At 35.5% G+C, this 19,254-nt stretch overlaps 1 protein-coding gene across 3 annotated transcripts in view; it reads left to right on the top strand.

Moving 5' to 3' along the window:
* stat6 (signal transducer and activator of transcription 6, interleukin-4 induced) overlaps nt 1-18,870 on the top strand; it is a 52,523-nt gene extending 33,653 nt beyond the window's left edge. Inside the window, exons 10-21 of one of the 3 annotated variants that reach the window (XM_087305274.1) lie at nt 500-587; nt 683-805; nt 3,765-3,857; nt 6,703-6,906; nt 8,633-8,727; nt 8,830-8,963; nt 10,171-10,320; nt 11,397-11,457; nt 11,611-11,706; nt 11,820-11,840; nt 13,165-13,233; nt 17,344-18,870. In XM_087305274.1, the coding sequence (XP_087161400.1) occupies nt 500-587; nt 683-805; nt 3,765-3,857; nt 6,703-6,906; nt 8,633-8,727; nt 8,830-8,963; nt 10,171-10,320; nt 11,397-11,457; nt 11,611-11,706; nt 11,820-11,840; nt 13,165-13,233; nt 17,344-17,410 (1,201 nt within the window). In that variant the 3' untranslated portion in view covers nt 17,411-18,870. 3 annotated transcript variants of the gene reach the window in all.
* Nucleotides 18,871-19,254: the final 384 nt, after the last annotated feature.

Genomic DNA, 19,254 nt, shown 5'->3' with positions numbered 1-19,254 from the left:
TTGCATATTAAATGCCACAAAGTATTAATTATTAGTAAATTATTAATTAATGTTAAAGATTATTAGAGAAATTAATGTTTGCTTTATTATTACATGCAACTTGTTTTGTTTCAAGAACGTCATTCACCTACACTGTTGAACCCATGTAAAACTGAATTTGTTCTAAGATTAAAGTTTCACAAACATACTAGAGAAACCATTTGTAAAAATGCAAAACTATCTTTATTGAAATGCATCTTTAGAGTATCATGTTGTCACTTTTGTGTCTTTGCAATATGTTGAAATCTGCCGGTACAAAGTGTCATATATGTTAGCATTTGACAGGCTTTGTTGTTGTTCTCAGACATAAAGAGGAAGTGGAGGCGCAACAAGATAAGCAAACAGAATCAGAGTTTCAGTTGAGCTGTTATCCATGCAGAGGCAGTACAACACTTAAGAGATCTAACATACACATAAAACATGCAAATGCTTTACAGTGACAATGTGTTTATCCACTTAGTGAAAATGTAGGAGAACTTCTTAACAGTACGACGATCTTGGAGCACAACACCACCAGCAAGAACACCTGTGCCACCTTTAGAAACATGGTGGGTAATAAATACAAAAAGTGGTTATACTGTTACCTGCCTCGTTAACGATTTTCTAAAAATATCTCTAAATCTGTCATATTTTCCTTTTTTAGTCCATAAGGAGGATCAAACGGGCGGACAGGAAGGGCTCTGAATCAGTGACTGAGGAAAAGTTTGCATTGTTGTTTACCACAGATATAACCATCACCGGCGGTGAGAGGCCATACAGCCTTCAGGTAGCTGCTCCCATTGTTTTCCTTATATATGTTAATGTTGTCCATTGTTTCTGAGTGTCAATCATGTCATCAGGATGTCCGATGAAGTTTTTTGTATTTATGATTAGTGTGTGTATGTATGTATGTATGTATGTATGTATGTATGTATGTATGTATGTATGTATATATATATTGATATATTGATATATTGAGCTGATATTTTTAATGTTTTATATATATATATATATATATATATATATAACATAAAAAATATCAGCTCAATATATCAGTCGTACTAGAAGTTTGACAGACTTTTTATGTATATAGCCCAGAGTGACAGATTTTATTATGACAACTAATGTACATAGTATCATTGTTTTTTAGGGCACCTATGATGTAAATCATCTTTTGTTAGCTGTTTGGACAGAACTGTGTGTATGTATAGTGTGTCCACTGTCATATTGGGGTATTATAAAAACAATAAGTCTCTTTTTTTAATTTCCTGATGTTACAATAAGATCCAAATCCCTCCCATTTTTAAGGCCCACTGCAACATATAATTATATCAACAAGACAGCACAAAGCAACTGGGATTAAAAAATCTGTTGAGCTCGCTGTCAAGATTGAGTTTTACAAACAGTGCATGTTTGTAATGATTTACAGAGATTTTAGTATCTTTATCACCACAGCCGCATGTCAGTACAATTATTAAAGACGACACTTCAATCCCAGTTTGTGAACGTTAAATCAAGTTTATTTTGTATATTAACATAACAGATATCCATATAGCAGTGGATATTAACGTGTATTCTGTCACATTTGCCATGCAAAAACAGTGCATAGTTAAACGCTCACGCTGTGTGTATGTGGATGTTTGTGTGTATGCGAGTGTGTGATTCATCTTCACACCGGGTCCCCACGGGGTCTTAAAAAGTATTAAAAAGTCTTAAATTAAAAAAATCAATTTATGGCTTTAAAAAGTCTTAAATTTGCTGTTCTAGGTCTTAAATATTTTTGCACAGGTCTTATTTTTGCGATGTCCATGTAACGCTACATCTAATGCTCATTTAAACTCTTTTTGTTGTTGTTGCTAGGTTTTTGTGGTGTTGTAGTTCTTTATTTCACTAGTCCAATTGTTATTTGCGGTATTACAACTACAAAATAGTCAACTTGCAATAGCCAATCAGCTTTCTGATATTAAACTCTGTGCGCGCGGCGAATGTGACATCATCGCTGTGTTTGCGGAAGTTCGCTTAGAGTGCGCGCAACATGATTTCGGCTGGCAGAGTATGCCGTTATTTCACTGACAAATGTCGCAAGCGCAGTTTTATAAGTCAGTAGCGCTGTAATACGAGAGAGCGAATCTCTGCTCACGCGCCGGTTTCCTTTGTTCATGGACAAAACTGCTTGCGAGCTCTCTCTACTGTAGTATTAAGAATAGTAAACTGATAAAATGAAATACAGTGTAGTTTTACTACAGTAAAGTGTGTTGAATTGTAGAAAAATATACCCTATATTGTAATAAAAAATAAAGCACTGGGTAGTTTGTTTTTAATACACTTTTTGTGTTACCATAGCAACTATAGTATTACCACAACAGAGTAATTGAAGTACTTTACTGTACTTCACAAAACACTGTACAGCAGAGACTAGTTCACTTTATTTTAGTGATAAAATGGGATTGATAGTGGGATGTATTTGAAGAGTGAATAGTACAATAGGCTATAATACCTAATCAAGTTTTTACCTATTTTCTATCACAGTTACATCTCTGCTTGCCAGAATGATCAATAATTATTGGCTAGAAATTGCAACAGCCATGGGAAAGTTTTTGTAAAACTTTGAAAAAACTCTGAGGGATAAGTTTGTTAAACAAAAAAGAGGCCCCAAAAACATCTTTAATGATAATGATTATCTTTTTATTCGTCTGATTTTACTTTCTGTTTTTTTGGACCGCCCCCTGTCATTTAAAAAAAAATATCTCAATGGTGAACGTGTCAAGTATAAAAGCCTTCATCCGTTTCATGAGTTGTGCGATGCGGTGCCAGGGGAAAGTATAAATCTGCATTAAGATATTTGTTTTTTCTGTTGTTCAATGGTGCATTCAACCTGACTTTACTACTGTTCAATTTAAATAACTTTATTTTACCCCTAATTTTGTGCTTTTACATTTTAATACTTAATGGTCTTAAAAAGGTCTTAAAAGGTCTTAAATTTGACATTATGATATCTGCAGAGACCCTGTCACAGAAAGAGTTGAATGATCATTGGTGAAGTTTTTACTGTAGTATTTCTCACAAATGTTATGTTAGATCTGCTTCCCTCATGTCTGTCACTGTACTGTTTATCTACACTATGACAGACACGTGGGAACGGTGGGCGGGGAGAACTAGCATTAAAAGCACAGGCACATGGCACAAAAACATCTACATTGTGCTCAGAGCAGAAAATCTCAATATTCTTAAAGGTTTAATAAATAATCTGATGGGTGTTTTGAGATGAAACTTTACAGACTAATTTTGGTGACACAGACTTAAATCTTGAAATAGGAGTAAATTAGGTGCCCTTTACATTTTTTGTATGCTTAAAACACAGACAGACACAACAAAGTTTGTGAAGTGATTTATACATCATAATAACTAATAAAGAATAAATAAGTTTTTACAGTCTTTACTTAATTTTCTTTTTTTTTTGCATAAAAATAAATACTATAATTTTGACTCATTCAATGTATTGTTAGCCATTCCACAAATGTACCCGTGAAACATTAGTCCAATAAAATTCCTTTTAGAAATAATATAAAATTGGCTAGCCCTAAAACTTCACTTTCTTCATCAATACATGTGTGTGCCTCCTTAAGCTCATTTGATGATTATTGCATACATTTATATAGGAATATAAGCGCATTTCAGATGCTAAAAAACCGGATGCTTTGTATTTGCAGAAATTGTAGTAACTAATTACCCTCTTCTTCTCCCAGAGCATCTCTCTTCCTGTGGTTGTAATTGTACACGGTAGTCAGGAAATCAATGCCATGGCCACCATCATATGGGACTGCGCCTTCTCTGAGCCAGTGAGTATTAACCACTTAAGGCCCAAGGTGTTTTTTTACATGCATCTTTTATTTCTATTTGCTATTTGGGCTTATTGGAACCTAATTAGAATAAAATCTAAGTATCATCTTTTGATATGATGTACTTTTAGAGGAAAATAATGTCCATATATGTGAACTCATGGTCTGAATTTACTGAATTTATTTTATATATATATATATATATATATATATATATATATATATATATATATATATATATATATATATATATATATATATATTTTTTTTTTTTTTTTTTTTTAACTTGTATTAACTATCAGAGAGTAAAAACTAAACAGTTTTATTTAGACAGTTAAAAATAGGGTTTGGGACATTTCATATGCTGCAAAACAGTTGCAGGATGACACTGTATGGTATGTCTGTAACAAAATATAAAACATTCAAAGTATTTTAAATAGCCACTTAAGAGCTAAAATGTGCTGTCCACGTATGTGGCCACTAAACCCTAGGAGGTTAATGAACACAAAATTGCTCTTTTTCCTGTTGTCAAACATATTTGTAGGCAAAAACTTTTTTTTTTTTCATGCATCTGTCCATTTGAGAGTTAATACATTTTGGCTTTTATAAATAGTTTTTTTTTTCTTCTTTTTTTTTTCGGTCTAACAGAAAGAAAACATCTTAGTTACTGTTGTATGGGTTATCACAAGGGTATTGTCAAGTACAGCTCCTCTTAGGTGTGGCCGCTTAGCAGAGTATATAAGCCACACCTGAAGGAGAACAAGCCGGGCTTTAACGCTAAGGAGCCACGCGTGGCTAGCATTTAGCTGGTGATTAAGCCACTGTAGCACTGGAACATATAACCCCCATTTCCTCCATCAGGGAACAACATTCCCCTGCAGATCGGGAACTCAAGAGTTATGTCAGAATGACTTTATGGGGAAGAGCATGTAAAGGACACAAATAGTTGAATCTGTTATACACTTAGCCGTAAGAGGATCATAACCTTGCTAATTGTAGGTTAGGGATATTTATGCTACTACAGTACGTTGGGAAAGGGTGCCAGTCTCAAGGTATAGGATGCTGTAGAGGCTACAATCTACTCAAATGGGGAGACCCTGTAACAATATGCAAAAATGGGCTAGCCCTAATCTAGTGGAGCCCTACATATGAGCAAGTTAGCTGGTAGGGAAGACACTGTTCCATCTTATGAAGGACTGTGGCTGACTAATGCATATGGGATCACCGAGCAGGGCACACGCATAGCAGGCACTGATCCCCAAAACTTTGGTTGACCAAGGGCACATACCAGACAATGTAACAAGCCAAGAACCTGGCTCCTCCAGCGAGTTGGGTGTTGGAGGAACTCTCTAGAGTTTGCCAGATGGGGAACTACTAGCAGAGCAAAATAAGTGCACACATTCCTAGATTAGGGAGAATGGCACACCAAGCTTAGTTTTTCTCCTTAATGGCTAGTGTTACCAAGCTGTCAGGAGGAAACCTGCTCCACTAAAAGATTGTTCAATCTCATGAATGGGGAAGATGTCACCTTAGAGAAGGAGATGACACTCCATGAGTGTGCTCTCGCTCCCAGGGGACACGGCTGTCTGTGGGATTGATATGCAAGGGTGATGGAATTCAGTTCTTTGAGCCAACCTCTGTTTGTCTGCACTTCCTATCTGCCAACCACCATAACAAATGCTCAGAAGATCTTAAGCTCATTGTGCGGGCATAAATATGAAGGTAAAGTGTACAAAACAGCTCACAGCAATAAACGGACTGCATCTGCCTCCTTTGCAGACAGCACTTGCTGGTTTACTACGTGATCTCTAAAGGAAGTAGTACTGTAGGAACCTTGGGTGCATGGTTAAGCCGGAGTCTCAGGGTAACACGAGTAGTCCAGCCCAAATTCCAGGCACGATTTGCTGACAGAAAATCAGAGTGAAATGAATTCAGGTGAAGCAAACAGGACAACCTGGGGCTCCCTGAAATGCTCCCGTATCAGCTGGACTGCACTGGGGTGGAGTCTCCATTCTCCTGAGAACGTGAGCTGCAGTACACTTACTGCGTACAGGGCATGCAGTAATTTCAACCACGAGCAATTCCAAAGGAGCAGATCCGACCGAAGAGTTTACCTCCCAGGTGGTTGATGTATGCATCTGCTGCCTTACTAACCAGTATGTGTCTCCCCTCTCATACTGATTGAGACTGGTGGAGAGCAAGAAACTCTGCTAACAGCCCCAGGCACTAGACATGCCAAACCTGCCGGAGTTTGGTTGTGAACCTGCAGCTACATGCTCATTTATATTACCCTAATATGAGCTATAATAACATGCATCCAGTTGCTGAGTGTAACTAAACGTCATACAAAGGCCACACAGTGAAGTGAAGGTCACTCAGAATGTGCCTGTGTGTCTTGTACATCTGAGGACCTAATCTTAAAGCCAGCCAGCTGCTGATGCCATATACCCCAGGAGCCTCTGAAAATGTTCCACCGTTTTACCTTCCAAATTTTGTCAGTTAGAGCAGCGTTAGCCCAGAGATCGAGTCCGGGGGAGAGCCGACTCCTCTCTTGGTTGACCTGAGACCCCAACAGAAAACAACAACAGAAAAAAAAAAAAAAAACTAAAAGAAATATTGAACTTGACTTTATCCAATGTTTAGATTGTTACACTAGAATTGTATGCAAATGTAGTATATTTAGTATATTTAATGAAATAATGCCTCAGTCTTTGAAATTCTTAATGTAATCAATCAGGGAAGTACAGTGGAAACATTTGTTTTTTATTTTATTCACCTGCAGTTTCTTGTCCTGATATTTTGTGAGCAAATAGACATTGTGTGCCCTGTCCTGTAATGATTTCAGAACAGGATACCATTCCTTGTTCCTGAGCGTGTGTCCTGGCAGCAGATGTGTGGGGCTCTTAGCAGTAAGTTCATGTCTGAGGTCCAGACGACCCGGGGCCTGGACCCGTTAAACCTACGCTTTCTGGGCCAAAAGATCTTTGATCAACCTGATCACCCTGGAGATTTCGAAAACATGCTTGTTTCCTGGGCTCAATTCAACAAGGTAACACTAACATGCAATTTACATATCGTATATGTTCATTAATATATTTTTGCATTTCATCATACTTCTATGGGAACAATTAAAAGACCAGTTGAAAATTCGAAAAGATTTAGGACTTAAAGTTATTTTTTTGAGTAAAACATATTTTTCTTTTATTCTTTAAATTACAGATGACATTACATTGTATATTTTATAAAAATGGTTGTCATTTAAATCACTTTTGTTGCACAAAATATAATAAAATGCCATTTATAACTTCAGAAGATTTTCAAATAGTTGTGTATCTATTTGTACCCAAATATTGTCCAATTCTAACACACTATACATACGTTGAAAGCTTAATTGTTCAGCCTTCAGAAGATAAATCAGGAGTTTCAAAGATTTTACCTTTGTGGTTGGTTTTGTGGTTTAGTCTCACATATATCACAAATTTTACTCAAACTCATACCTTTATAAATCTAAAAAATCTCTTATTTTTTATCTATTAGCTGTCTGTTCAGTATACTGACAGAATGCACAAGAATGAGTGTAAATAAAATCCTGTTATGAAAATTGTTTTTGTCATATGTTACAAATGAAAGTTGGTGTTTGAATGAAAATTCTGTGTGATTAGTTGTAAATTATGTTTAGTGGTTTTATTAGGAGTAGATAATATAATATATAAACTATTTTATAATTGTACATACTGACTATTATATACTGACAAATGAATTACTATATAGTGGAAATGATATACTGACTGACACTGACTATTATAACCTGTTTCCACTGGGTGGTATGGTATGGTTCGGTACCAAAAAGCACTTTTCACTTTTCACCACTTTTTTGGTAGCCTTTCCACACGGTACCTAGCACAACAGGGTACCAAAAGTCAGAGCTAAATGCTCAGCATTGTAATTGGTTACATTTCACAGACTGTAAAGCTCTGTATGTGTTCATATATTTTATTTATTGTTTTATTTTATATAATCACAGCTGTTACAGTAGGATATTTTGCGTTATAATTAATTTGCAGCTATAATCAAATGCTGTTTATAGATAGCTTAGTAATTAACATTATACGTAAGTACTTATGTATATAAAGCATTTGTTTAGTAAGAAGTGCTTCTCATATGATATAAGAACTTTCATTTAGAATGGCATCGACTGCAACTTTCTGTAGAACACTACGCCTACCTAAAGAGTAACATACCACCAGGGAAACACAAGCCTGATAAAGGTGATTAGTACCGTACTGTACTCTTTGATGAACAATAACACTGTTCTTATCTTGTTTTATTTTTGCTTAGGTATTTACTTTTTTAATACTCAAGTACAATTTAGAGCCGATTTTACTTATGTTTTGCCAAACATCTGTACTTTTATTTAAGTAAAACTGACTGCAGTATCTTTCACTTGTATAATTCATGAGTACTGTTTACACCACTGGTTTAGAAATTATTATTATAAACATCAGCAAAGTTTTGGACAAGTGGTGCTAGAAGGTTTGGGTTAGAGACTTCAAGTTTGCTTTGGTTAATGTTTAAAAAAGTGATAATAAATAAGTAAAATAAGTAAATATAAAGTCTTGCCAAGAAAATAATAGCATATTCAGTATTTTGTTAAATTAAACTATAATCTTGATGCGTAAACAACTAAACAATGAAGTCTTAGTTTCAGTAGTGATTTTTTTTCTTTGGCTGGTGAATTGGTGTGAAGGATTATTTCTGGCACTGTTTTTTCACAGGAAGTTCTGCCTGGTCGAAACTTCACCTTCTGGCAGTGGTTTGAAGGGGCAATAGACCTAACTAAGAGATGCCTACGAGACTATTGGACAGATGGGTAAAGTTGCAATTACTTAAGTTTCTTTTCCAGTTTTAAGAGACAATTAAATAAGACTACATATTAAGAGAACTAGAAATCTACCTCTCATTACCTGTGCAGATTGATCTTCGGCTTTATTGGAAAACAGTACATCCACTGCATGCTGCAGGATAAAACCAACGGCTTCTTCCTTCTGCGCTTCAGTGACTCAGAAATTGGTGGCATCACCATTGCATATGTGGAACCCACTGAAAGTAAGGCTGAAATATTCTAATTACATGATGCTCAACGGATTGGCTTTAGATGTATATATGTTTTTCTTATGTTTTACAAGTCTCTTGCTGACTAAAACCATTTTGTAAAATAATATAATTGTGTGTTTTGTTTTGTTTTTGCGATTATTGAATTAAATAGCGATTTAATTTGCAATTTTTTTTATGCTCTTTATCTTCTTTAGACTATAAGACATGCTATAAATCCTTTTATTGTATATTAAGGCAAGTTTATTTATATAGCACATTTCATACACAGTGGCCATTCAAAGTGCTTTACTTAAACAGGAATAAAAGAGACAAGTATAAATAAAATAAAAACAAATAATATAAAAACAGATGAAAACAGCATAAAGACACCGGTGTATCATATTTTCTCACTTTACTCTGGGACTTTTCCATTCTGCTGATCACCCCCCTCTGTGGACTTTTTTGGTATCTATTAATCTATACACGTCTCCAAACAATTCGATATTTCACCTAAGATTGAAAAGTTAAGCTTTACAGCTCTAATTATGTGCCCCCCAATTTCAACTTCCTTTTGGAAGTAAATCGCACAGCCCCTGATTTCTACCCCCTCCCGGGAGTAGATTGCTTTAGCTAGCCAAATGTAATAAAAGGTATTGATATCAGCCAGACTCCAGGGACTTTAACCCCCCCGCAACAGATTTTCTGTGGCGAGTCATGTCTCGGATCTCACTTCTTGTACTTAAGCTGTGATCCCACAGAGACAGATCTACCAGTATGATGATGGCCCAGGTTAAATCTTTTACTTGCCCAATCAGATACAGTTTTTCCATATTCCAAAACACACAGATGTGTCAAATTTTCTCACTTTACTCTGGGACTTTTTTTTGATTTTGGATTTTCTTGATCAAACACAACATTTGTGCTGTGCAATTAATAATTATGTTCATTAAACAAATATTTCACTATCGGCCTAAATAAATATTAACCATTATGATTAATTATATTTTCATGTTTAATTTTATCAGTTAAAAAGTTGTAAGAGTTTATTAGTCAACTAAATAATTGAACAAAAGCTACCACTTCACTATTTTAAATCAGCAATAATTTACTTCAGCAAAATGCACATGTAAAGAACTATGGAATTGAGAGCTTCACTAACCTGAGCAGTGCTGTTTACAAAATCAAACATTTGCTCTGTATCCCTTTTTGTTCTGCTTAGACGGAGGCAGGAGAGTCCAGAATATTCAGCCTTTCACCAAAAAGGATCTGGACTCAGCTGGCCTTGGCGATCGCATTCGGGACATTAGCTGCATCAGTCATGTATATCCAGGCATTCCAAAGAATGAAGCATTTAAGAAATACTTTACAGGCAAGTAACTAGGTCTTTTAAAGAGAGTGGCTCTCGTTCACAATCCTTGAGCAATAAAAAAAGGTTAAAGCCCATATTGGTTTTCAATACAGAAACAAATCTTCTTTCCCGCACTCTTCAAAGCAGCATTTGGTTAAATTAGCAGTGTTAGTAATTTTGGTTTTGGGGATTTAATTTACAGATCAGCTTCAAAAGCTCTCCTTCACAAACTTGATGGTATTTACTGTACCATGCAGAAATTATTTTTTTATTAGTGTGCCATTTAATACTTATCACTGTCAACTATTCTTTATTGAATTGGCCTTCTCTTCATTGGTTTCTATTCGTTTACAAGTTTTCCTATTGGGAAAACTTCACTATATTTAGTCACATTTAGAAAACATGTCAAAATCTGTGCTCTAGTTGTTTTATTAATCTTTGTATGCTCAAAGTTCGCACTTCATTTGGTCACAAATTTTTTCCGTTTACTTCTGTGGATGCTTGGAATCATCTGCAGCAGACCTTAAAGCTCAACACTTTCATTCCACTATCATCCTTTAAACATTCAATGTAGTTTTTAGTACAAGATCACTGTGCTTGTTATTAGTTTATATGTTATTATCTGCATCTGTGAAATTGTTATTGTTTTGTGTCCCTGGCGCTTTGTATCTGCTTTTTATGTTGCCTCTTGACCAGGTCGACAATGTACATGAGAACTGGCTCTCATTTGACTTACCTGGTTAAATTAAGGTTATTATTAGAAAAAGGTTATTAATTGAGTCATTCACAAACCCAGTTCACACACAACAAACACCTTACTAATTCACATTAGTATTAGCCAGTGTACAATAATAAGTCTGGACCACAAAACCAATCATAAGGGCCAACATTTGGAAATTGAGATTTAAACATCATCTAAAAGCTGTGTTCACATTGAAGTTTGATTTGTTAGTATAGGACAATATTTGGCCAAAAATCTGGAATATAAAGGTTAAAGAAAATTTAAATAGGGTCCAGGGTCACAATTGTGCAGATTTATGTGTCATAAAAATAATTTGTGGCTCAATTTATGTGTATTTTCTTGTGTTGTGAAACAGTGCCCTCCGCTCCTAATGCTGATGGATACCTGCCTTTCAAGCTTACAACAGTTGTCAACCCGTAAGTATTTATTTTGCTGTAAAATTTCCAAAGATTTTATTTTATGTGCACATTACCATTTTTATTTGTTAAAGAAGCAAATCTGGGTGTAGAGTGCAGAATTAGAAAATTGAAATAAGTCTGTGACAAAATTGTGTTTTGTTTCATGTTTAGAGGAGACGTTAGCACCTCCACTAACAACATAACCTCTGAGAATATCTCTATGAATTTTATTTCACCATCTACGTCTCAGGCATTTGGGCAAAACATGTGAGTATTGAAGTAATTCTATATTTGTATTTTTCTATAAAGCCAGAAATTGCTGTGTAATTAATTTTACTGGTCTTCATTGTGCTGTCTAAAATACCTCTTTCTGCCAACAGGAATCAGGACATATATAATCAGTAAGTATGATTATATGCTGGAAATTCAATCGCATCAGTATGATCATGTAGAACTGAAAATGCACTAGCAGATCACAGAAACCTAGACATCAACAACAAGCTTTTGAGCCTTATAAGAGACTATCTTTAATTGTCAAACTTGTTTGCTGAAAGATACCTTTATAGTATTTAATTGATACAGTACATGTTGGGTACTGAACAAATTATACAAAAATTGTTTGTGGTCGCTAAGAAAAGACGACACCATGCATCTATTTCAGAGATGCCCAATCTAGAGCCTGCAGGCCAAAGTCGGCCAATGGTAACCTTTGATTTGGCCAGCCAACCAATCAGAGAAAAGATGGACAAATGATGGGGAAGGTTAAGGTGAATTCCTCAAACAGAGATTGTCATTTCTAATTTTACATAACATTTTGTTTGTTTGCTGAGCTACAAAAAAAAAACTGAAATGAAACATTTCAATTTAAGTAAATTAATAAGATATTTTAAAGGGTAATGAAACTCTAAACACGTCTTTAAATGTTTACCGATATACAGTGCATTTGGAAAGTATTCATAGTGGTTCACTTTTTTCAATTTTTTTTAATGTTTTAGCCTTATTTCAAAATGGATTTAATTATTTTTTTCCTCAAAAACTCTGCACACAATACACCATAATGACAATGTGAATTTTTTTTAAATTGTTGCAAATTTATTAAAAATAAAAAACATGTACGTCAAAACAAATCACATGTACGTAAGTATTCACAGCAGCAATTGGCAGCAATTACAGCCTCAAGTCTTTTTGAATATGATGCCACAAGCTTGGCACACCTGTCTTTGGGAATGCGCCCATTCCTCTTTGGAGTACCTCTCAAGCTCTGCCAGGTTGGATGGGAAGCGAGGTGTGCAGTAATTTTCAGATCCCTTCAGAGATGTTCAATAGGATTTAGGTGTGGTCTCTGACTGGGCCACTCAAGGACATTCACCCAGTTGTTGTGAAGCCACTCTATTGATATTTTGGCGGTGTGCTTTGGGTCATTGTCCTGCTGGAAGATGAATCGTCGGCCCAGTCTATATAAATATAACTAAAATATAACTCAAATATTTGTATCACTAATTATCACCTAGCTTGTCATATAAACATTCTGGCAAGGGCTTAAATTATAAGGGTAACTGTGATAATGTACTATAGTTTCAATTAAAATGAGATGTCTTATGAGACATGCAATTATTATGATGCCAGGAAATGCTGACTTACTAGAACTAAAACCAAAACCATAGCATCCATGTTAATGCTTGACTTCTTTACGTCTGTTCATTGTAACTATGTTACCCTTTTCAGACATTGTACGCCTTCATATAGTATGCCAGATGACATCATGCCTCCCCAACCAATGTACCCGACAGACATGTAAGTATCAAACACATTGCCATTTCCTGTAAATCCTTACATTAAATTAACGCCTCACCCAAAAATGTCAATTCTGTCATGAATTGCTCACCTGTCATGAAGGGCACATATTATACCCCTTTTTTTATTATTTAATATTAATATTATGGTTCCTCTTAGTGTGCAAGTTTAGGTTCAGTTCAACACACAGTTTAGATTTTTTTATTATAATGTGTTCAAAAGTGTAATTTTGGGGGCGTGTACACAGCTTGCTGTTTTAGGGGTGTGTTACTTCACATGGAAATTAGTTTTGGCTTCCTGCCCAATGTAACGAGGGGGCGGAGCCAAGAGCTCCCCTCTCTGTGTTTGCAAAAGACAGGCAGACAGAGAGAAGCTACAAGTGGAAGGAGCAGCATTATGCCATACATGTACAACTCGGACACAGACCAAGCAGAGAGTACAAAATCATTTATGTCTTTGTATAGTTTTACTGACATCTGTGTGCTAGTTGAAAGTTCCGAGCTTGTACACCGAGACTAATAACCACGCACACTGAATTAACTTTGACTGAGGCACCGGATGCGCCACTGGAAGCTGCGACACGCCACACCAGACACTCTCTGTGGCGCGGCAAAAACATGAAGTGTTGCAAATCATCACGCCACGCAGCGCCATGCATTTTAGAATTCATAGGTTTATATCAGGGTACACACAACGGCGCTTCAGCTGCAGACTTGAAGCACCGTTGTATGTACCCTGATAGAAACCTATGTTTAGAATTCTAAAATGCTAGCACGGCGATACTAGTGTGCAAACTGCAGGCAAGTTTGTTATTTTATTTCCAATGGAGATGCGCACATGAGGCAACGCGCTTGCACTTTTCCAGCTGCACCTAGTTAAGATCACAGGTAGCTTTTGTGATCGCGAGAAATGCAAACGGCTTAAGTTTAAGGTAGATGCAATGAAAAGTACACGTTTGCAAACCTACCTAACTAAAGGTACAAACAATAATTCCTTTTAGAGCGATAATGTGGAGAATATTGATCTTGTGTTGAGCCCAATGAGCCTTACATCTAAAAATAGAGCAAGGGTGTTCTTTTAGTAGTATTGCTTTTATTTTCAAAATAAAAAAAAATGGTTGAACACTAAATCATCTTTATTTTTTTAAGTATGCCATAAAATATTTCAGATTCTCATTTAACATGTTTTTTTTTTTTACAATAAAACCAAAATCAAGTGTAGTAGTGCAACAGAATTATTATTTTATTATTATTATTATTATTATTATTATTATTACTATTATTATTATTATTATTATTATTATTATTATTATTGTAAACCAGGGGCGGACTGGCCATCTGGCAATTCTGGCAAATGCCAGAAGGGCCGAACCATTTTTTAAATGTGTGCCGGTGAGGTTTTTTTTTTTTATGTATTGTTTTTACATGCTTTTACAAGCTTTTATCTCTTACAAGATGTGATATTATGATGATAATAATAATAATAAATGTTGAGCATTTGGTCCAATCGGCGACGGCCGGCTGGTTTCGAGAGGGGCCGACCCAATCTGAGGTTATGCGGACGTAATCAAAATCTAGCAAGAATGTAAAACAAACAATAAGTGTCACACAAGCTAATTGTCAGAGATGTACCGTAAAAAGAAAAGGCGGTGCCGAAAAGCTCAGGGAAAGAGTGCAAAAAGGGGCTCTAAAATCAGACGCTGCCAAATGCATAAAGTTCCTGAAATATTCTCGAACTTTCGGTGGCTGCGTCGGCGGCTAAGTCAGTATACTAAAACATACCAAGTAAATGTCTCGCCATTCATGCTACTTCTGACAGTTTGTGACAGTGACCTACATTGTGTTTAACAGTTTAAACTACTGTACATTTTAATATGTCATTATGAGCAGATAAAGTGATTTCGGGTATACAGACTGCTGTATGCTACTAGGACTATATTCTAACATGCAAAAGAACCTAAAGCTATAGCCACAGTACTGTATGCATTTGTAGTGAACTCTGAATACATAGCTAGTCTTTAAAATAATACATTAAATACATGCATAGGTTACAAAACATAATCATCTCATTGTCAGGGAAAATGAGATTCAATCTATCCAGAATTATTTTGACTCTTTATTCTTTCCACAAATTTTCCAACAAGTACTGAGTATGCAAGTGCTAACAATTACTTTGGGTATCCTTGTGGGTTGTTGTGGTCTACAACAAATTAAAATAAACAAGTTAAGGAATCAGAAAAAACTTATACAAATAAAGATACTAAAACACTTCCATGTACAATCAACAAGGGGTATGAGATCACTGATTGCCAGAAACACTTCAAAATAGAAGCTCATGTGAACCCTTTTAACACTGTGGCTCTATTTAAAAATAAATTAACCCTTATGATATGAGCCTGTGAATGTGTATCACACACACACACACACACACACCTTTACACACAAATGGAGATGCAGCACTAGCAACACTTCAGCATAATTTCACAAATAACTATATATCATGAAGGATAAAAAATGCACAAATCTGCTGGTACACACAAATATTGCTGCTTTTTTCGTTTTCTATTCCTTTTGGTGCTACTGTTATTACTTAATTGTAATAATTTGTATACAGGGTTTCCGCAGGGTCCTAAAAAGTCTTAATGTCTTAAATTAAAAAAAAAAAAATATTAGGCCTTAAATAGTCTTAAGTTCACTGAAATATTGTGTTGTAGGTCTTAAATAATTTTAAACAGTTCTTAATTTCCCTCTATCCAAGTAAAGCTACCCAATCTGGCCAAATCAGTTTTTTTTATTGCAAAGAGATTCAGTTTATAACAGCTGTTACATTTATTTTCAGCAAATTCTCCAAATTAAATTCCCTAATCATGGAAGGAAAAATAAAGCAACACATCCCTTTACATGATCTTCCATTAATACAAAAACTATTTACCAAAGTTACTAGACCATTAGAAAAAATCCTTTGTGTTTAGCCCTGCATAAGTCTAAAATTTTATTCATAATGGTCTTAAAAGGGTCTTAAAATGTTTTAAATTTGATTTGAAGAAACCTGCAGAAACCCTGGTATTCAAATGTTAAGAGCAGTCAGTAAGGAAACATTTTGCTGCAATCTTTACATCCTATACTGTGTTTATTAACTAGGGTATTGCCAATACCAGTGCTGTGAGAAAAGATGCTTCGGTAGGCCTAGCAGAGACAGGGAGGAGTGTGGTAGAGGTAGAAAAAAAACAAAAAAATGTGAATGTGTGTGATACACATTCACAGGTTACTCCTATCATAAATAGCAGACAAATGGTATAAACAGACAGCACACAGACTTTAAATTATTATAATTTAGTTTTACTGTATGTATGAATTTGTTATAAACGGGTTGTTTTTTTTCTAGTCACATAAATTAAATGTTTAAATATCTATTACATATATGGTATTGCTTATATTATTTCACCATCTGAACACCAATATAAGTAGTAAATGTGTGTGTCCGTCGGTGGAGCTGTGTCGGTGTGGTCATGTGGGCTGGTGTGGCTCCAGTACCAGGGCTGAATTTTTGTCCCAGTCCGCCCCTGTTGTAAACCAGCAAGGCTGTGTGTGTAAACCATTAATTAAAACAGTCACTCTTTAAATGACTTTAACGGTCATTATTTAAAACAGTCATAACATGGTCAACAATTTGGTAGAGCAGGCAGTTAGAGGGTTATTGTCAGTGCGAACTGGAGTTTTGGCTCTTTGAGGCAGAATAGATTGGCTGTCAGTGTTTTATTTGTTCATCAAATGACAGAAGAAAACATTCTGAAAATGATTCTGCTATTTAAAATGGTCTTAGAGTTGTTATTATAATGAATACTTTCGACTTTATTTATTGTCCACAAGTAGACATTTCTCTTTGGCTTCACCCCATAATTACATTATTATTCTCATCACATATATCACAAAAACACAAGTAACACAAATACATTTAATATCATTGCCTAAATCACATTTCATACACAATTAACTCAATTAGCTTTTAGTCTGAACAGACAATAAATAACAAAACTGACTTTTGGGTAAACAGTCTTGTTAATGTTTCGCCATCAATCACAAAACATCTGTATTTTTTTTTCTCCAACAGGCAGGTAAACCCCCCTGACGAATTTTCAGAAATGGAGGAATTTGAGGGACTTCTGTCATCTATTTAACAAATCACCAGCAAAGAGCTTTGCTAGAGGTACAGTCCCTCTGTTCTTGTTGGAGAAAGACTATCAGATGACTTGGCGCTCTATGAAGAGAAACTCTCACCCTCTAAAAGAGACATTACCCTTTTTTCCCAAAACAAGTGTATCTATAAGGATTTACTTTGCTTAAATTTGATCGTCATTGGGAAATGATCACATGGATTGTTTTTATTCAGCTCCTGCAAAAACAAAAACACACTAAAGTGCAGTTTAGAGGACCAGTGTGTTTGACTCAGTAATCATAGTGAATACCCAATAGGCAATTGTGTAAAATTCTATGAAGTTTTCAAAAGTAGTTGCATTTTCCATTGCATCAAGACAGACTAAATAGATTTGACTAACACGTTTTACATTTGATGCAGAAAAAACATATATCGGTGTGTGTCACCAGATATTATCACAATTGTATTCATGAATCTAAAGATGAGATGCTAAAAGAGAATAGCATCACAGTGCTCTTTTATACTTAAGTATAGGTTTTATTATTTCTATGTGCCAGTTTTCATATAAACAGTTTTCAGTTGGCTGTTGTATTTGCATGAATTGTTTGGGACTGCATATCAATATTCAGTATTCATAAAATGATAAAGTCAGGTTTGGTCAGTAAAGCTGAAATCACAGTTTTATTAAGTGCATATAATTAGTGAGGTTTGCTGAACTTACTCATATGTTATTTAGGTCAGGGTTTCTTTGGGTTTCTAAGTCTTGATGCGTCTTTTCACAATGTTAAATCAGAACACAACATCCTAAATTCAAAACATTGTGGCATTAAATTTTCATGTTGGTTTTACAGGACCATACTCCTAAGTCCAATAAATCAAGCTTTACTGGAGAAGCAAAATGAAGATATGAATGTTTTCTGAAAATGAAGACCATTGAGTTTACACTTAAAACAAATCTTCAGAAAAAATAAGAACAGCGCACATATTTTTTGTATTGTATTGCATAACACTTCTGGCGCTATTGTGGTGGAATACAGGTAAGTTTAGTGACAGGTTTAGTGGTAAGAGTAGATTTAGAGTTTCCAAACTCAGTTCTGGAGGGCCGGTGTCCTGCATAGTTTAGCTCCAACTTTCCTCAACACACCTCCCTGGAAGTTTCTAGTATACCTAGAAAGAGCTTGATTAGCTGGTTCAGGTTTGTTTAATTGGCCTTGGAACTAAATTATACAGGACACTGGCCGTCCAGGACCAAGTTTGGACACCCCTGGTTTAAGGGATAGTTAAGGGCTGTTTCTCAATTCCATGATATCAGAGAACATGTTCTTTTGAAGACTGGTCTTGCCAGGTCACCTCGGAAGAACGACTCTGGAGACCGCAAAAACAGAGAACGCATCCTGTGAGAAATGAGATGCTGCATTCTTCTTAATGGTCACGTGACCTTCACGCATTTAAAACTGAAAATTATTTAAACATTACAGCATTCATACAACCATTTTTTGCTTTTTTTCTCCTATTCCTTATATACAGTATTGTTTAAAATAGTATCAGTACAACATGACTAACCAGAATAACCCAGGTTTTTAGTATATTCTTTATTAATACATTGCAAACAAGTTACCAGTAGGTGCAGTAGATTCTCTGAAAACAAACAAGACCCAGCATTCGTTATATATATATATATACAGATGTTACTACTTCAATGTGTTCCTTGTGCCGCCATTCATACCGCGGCGACGCCGGTACTTGATGCGCCAGCAGCATTTGACCGCTGGGTGGCACTTTAACCACAGATATTCAGCTTTGCCTTTTCACAATGCTAAACAGACTGTTCTGTAGGCGTAGCTTACTGTATGTGATGTGATGTGA

The sequence above is a fragment of the Danio rerio genome, chromosome 23, assembly GCF_052040795.2.
Source record: "Danio rerio strain M-AB ecotype USA chromosome 23, GRCz13ab, whole genome shotgun sequence".
NCBI lineage: Eukaryota > Metazoa > Chordata > Actinopteri > Cypriniformes > Danionidae > Danio > Danio rerio.
The sequence above is the reverse complement of the archived record's forward strand: the minus strand, read 5'-3'. Positions and strand labels throughout refer to the sequence as shown.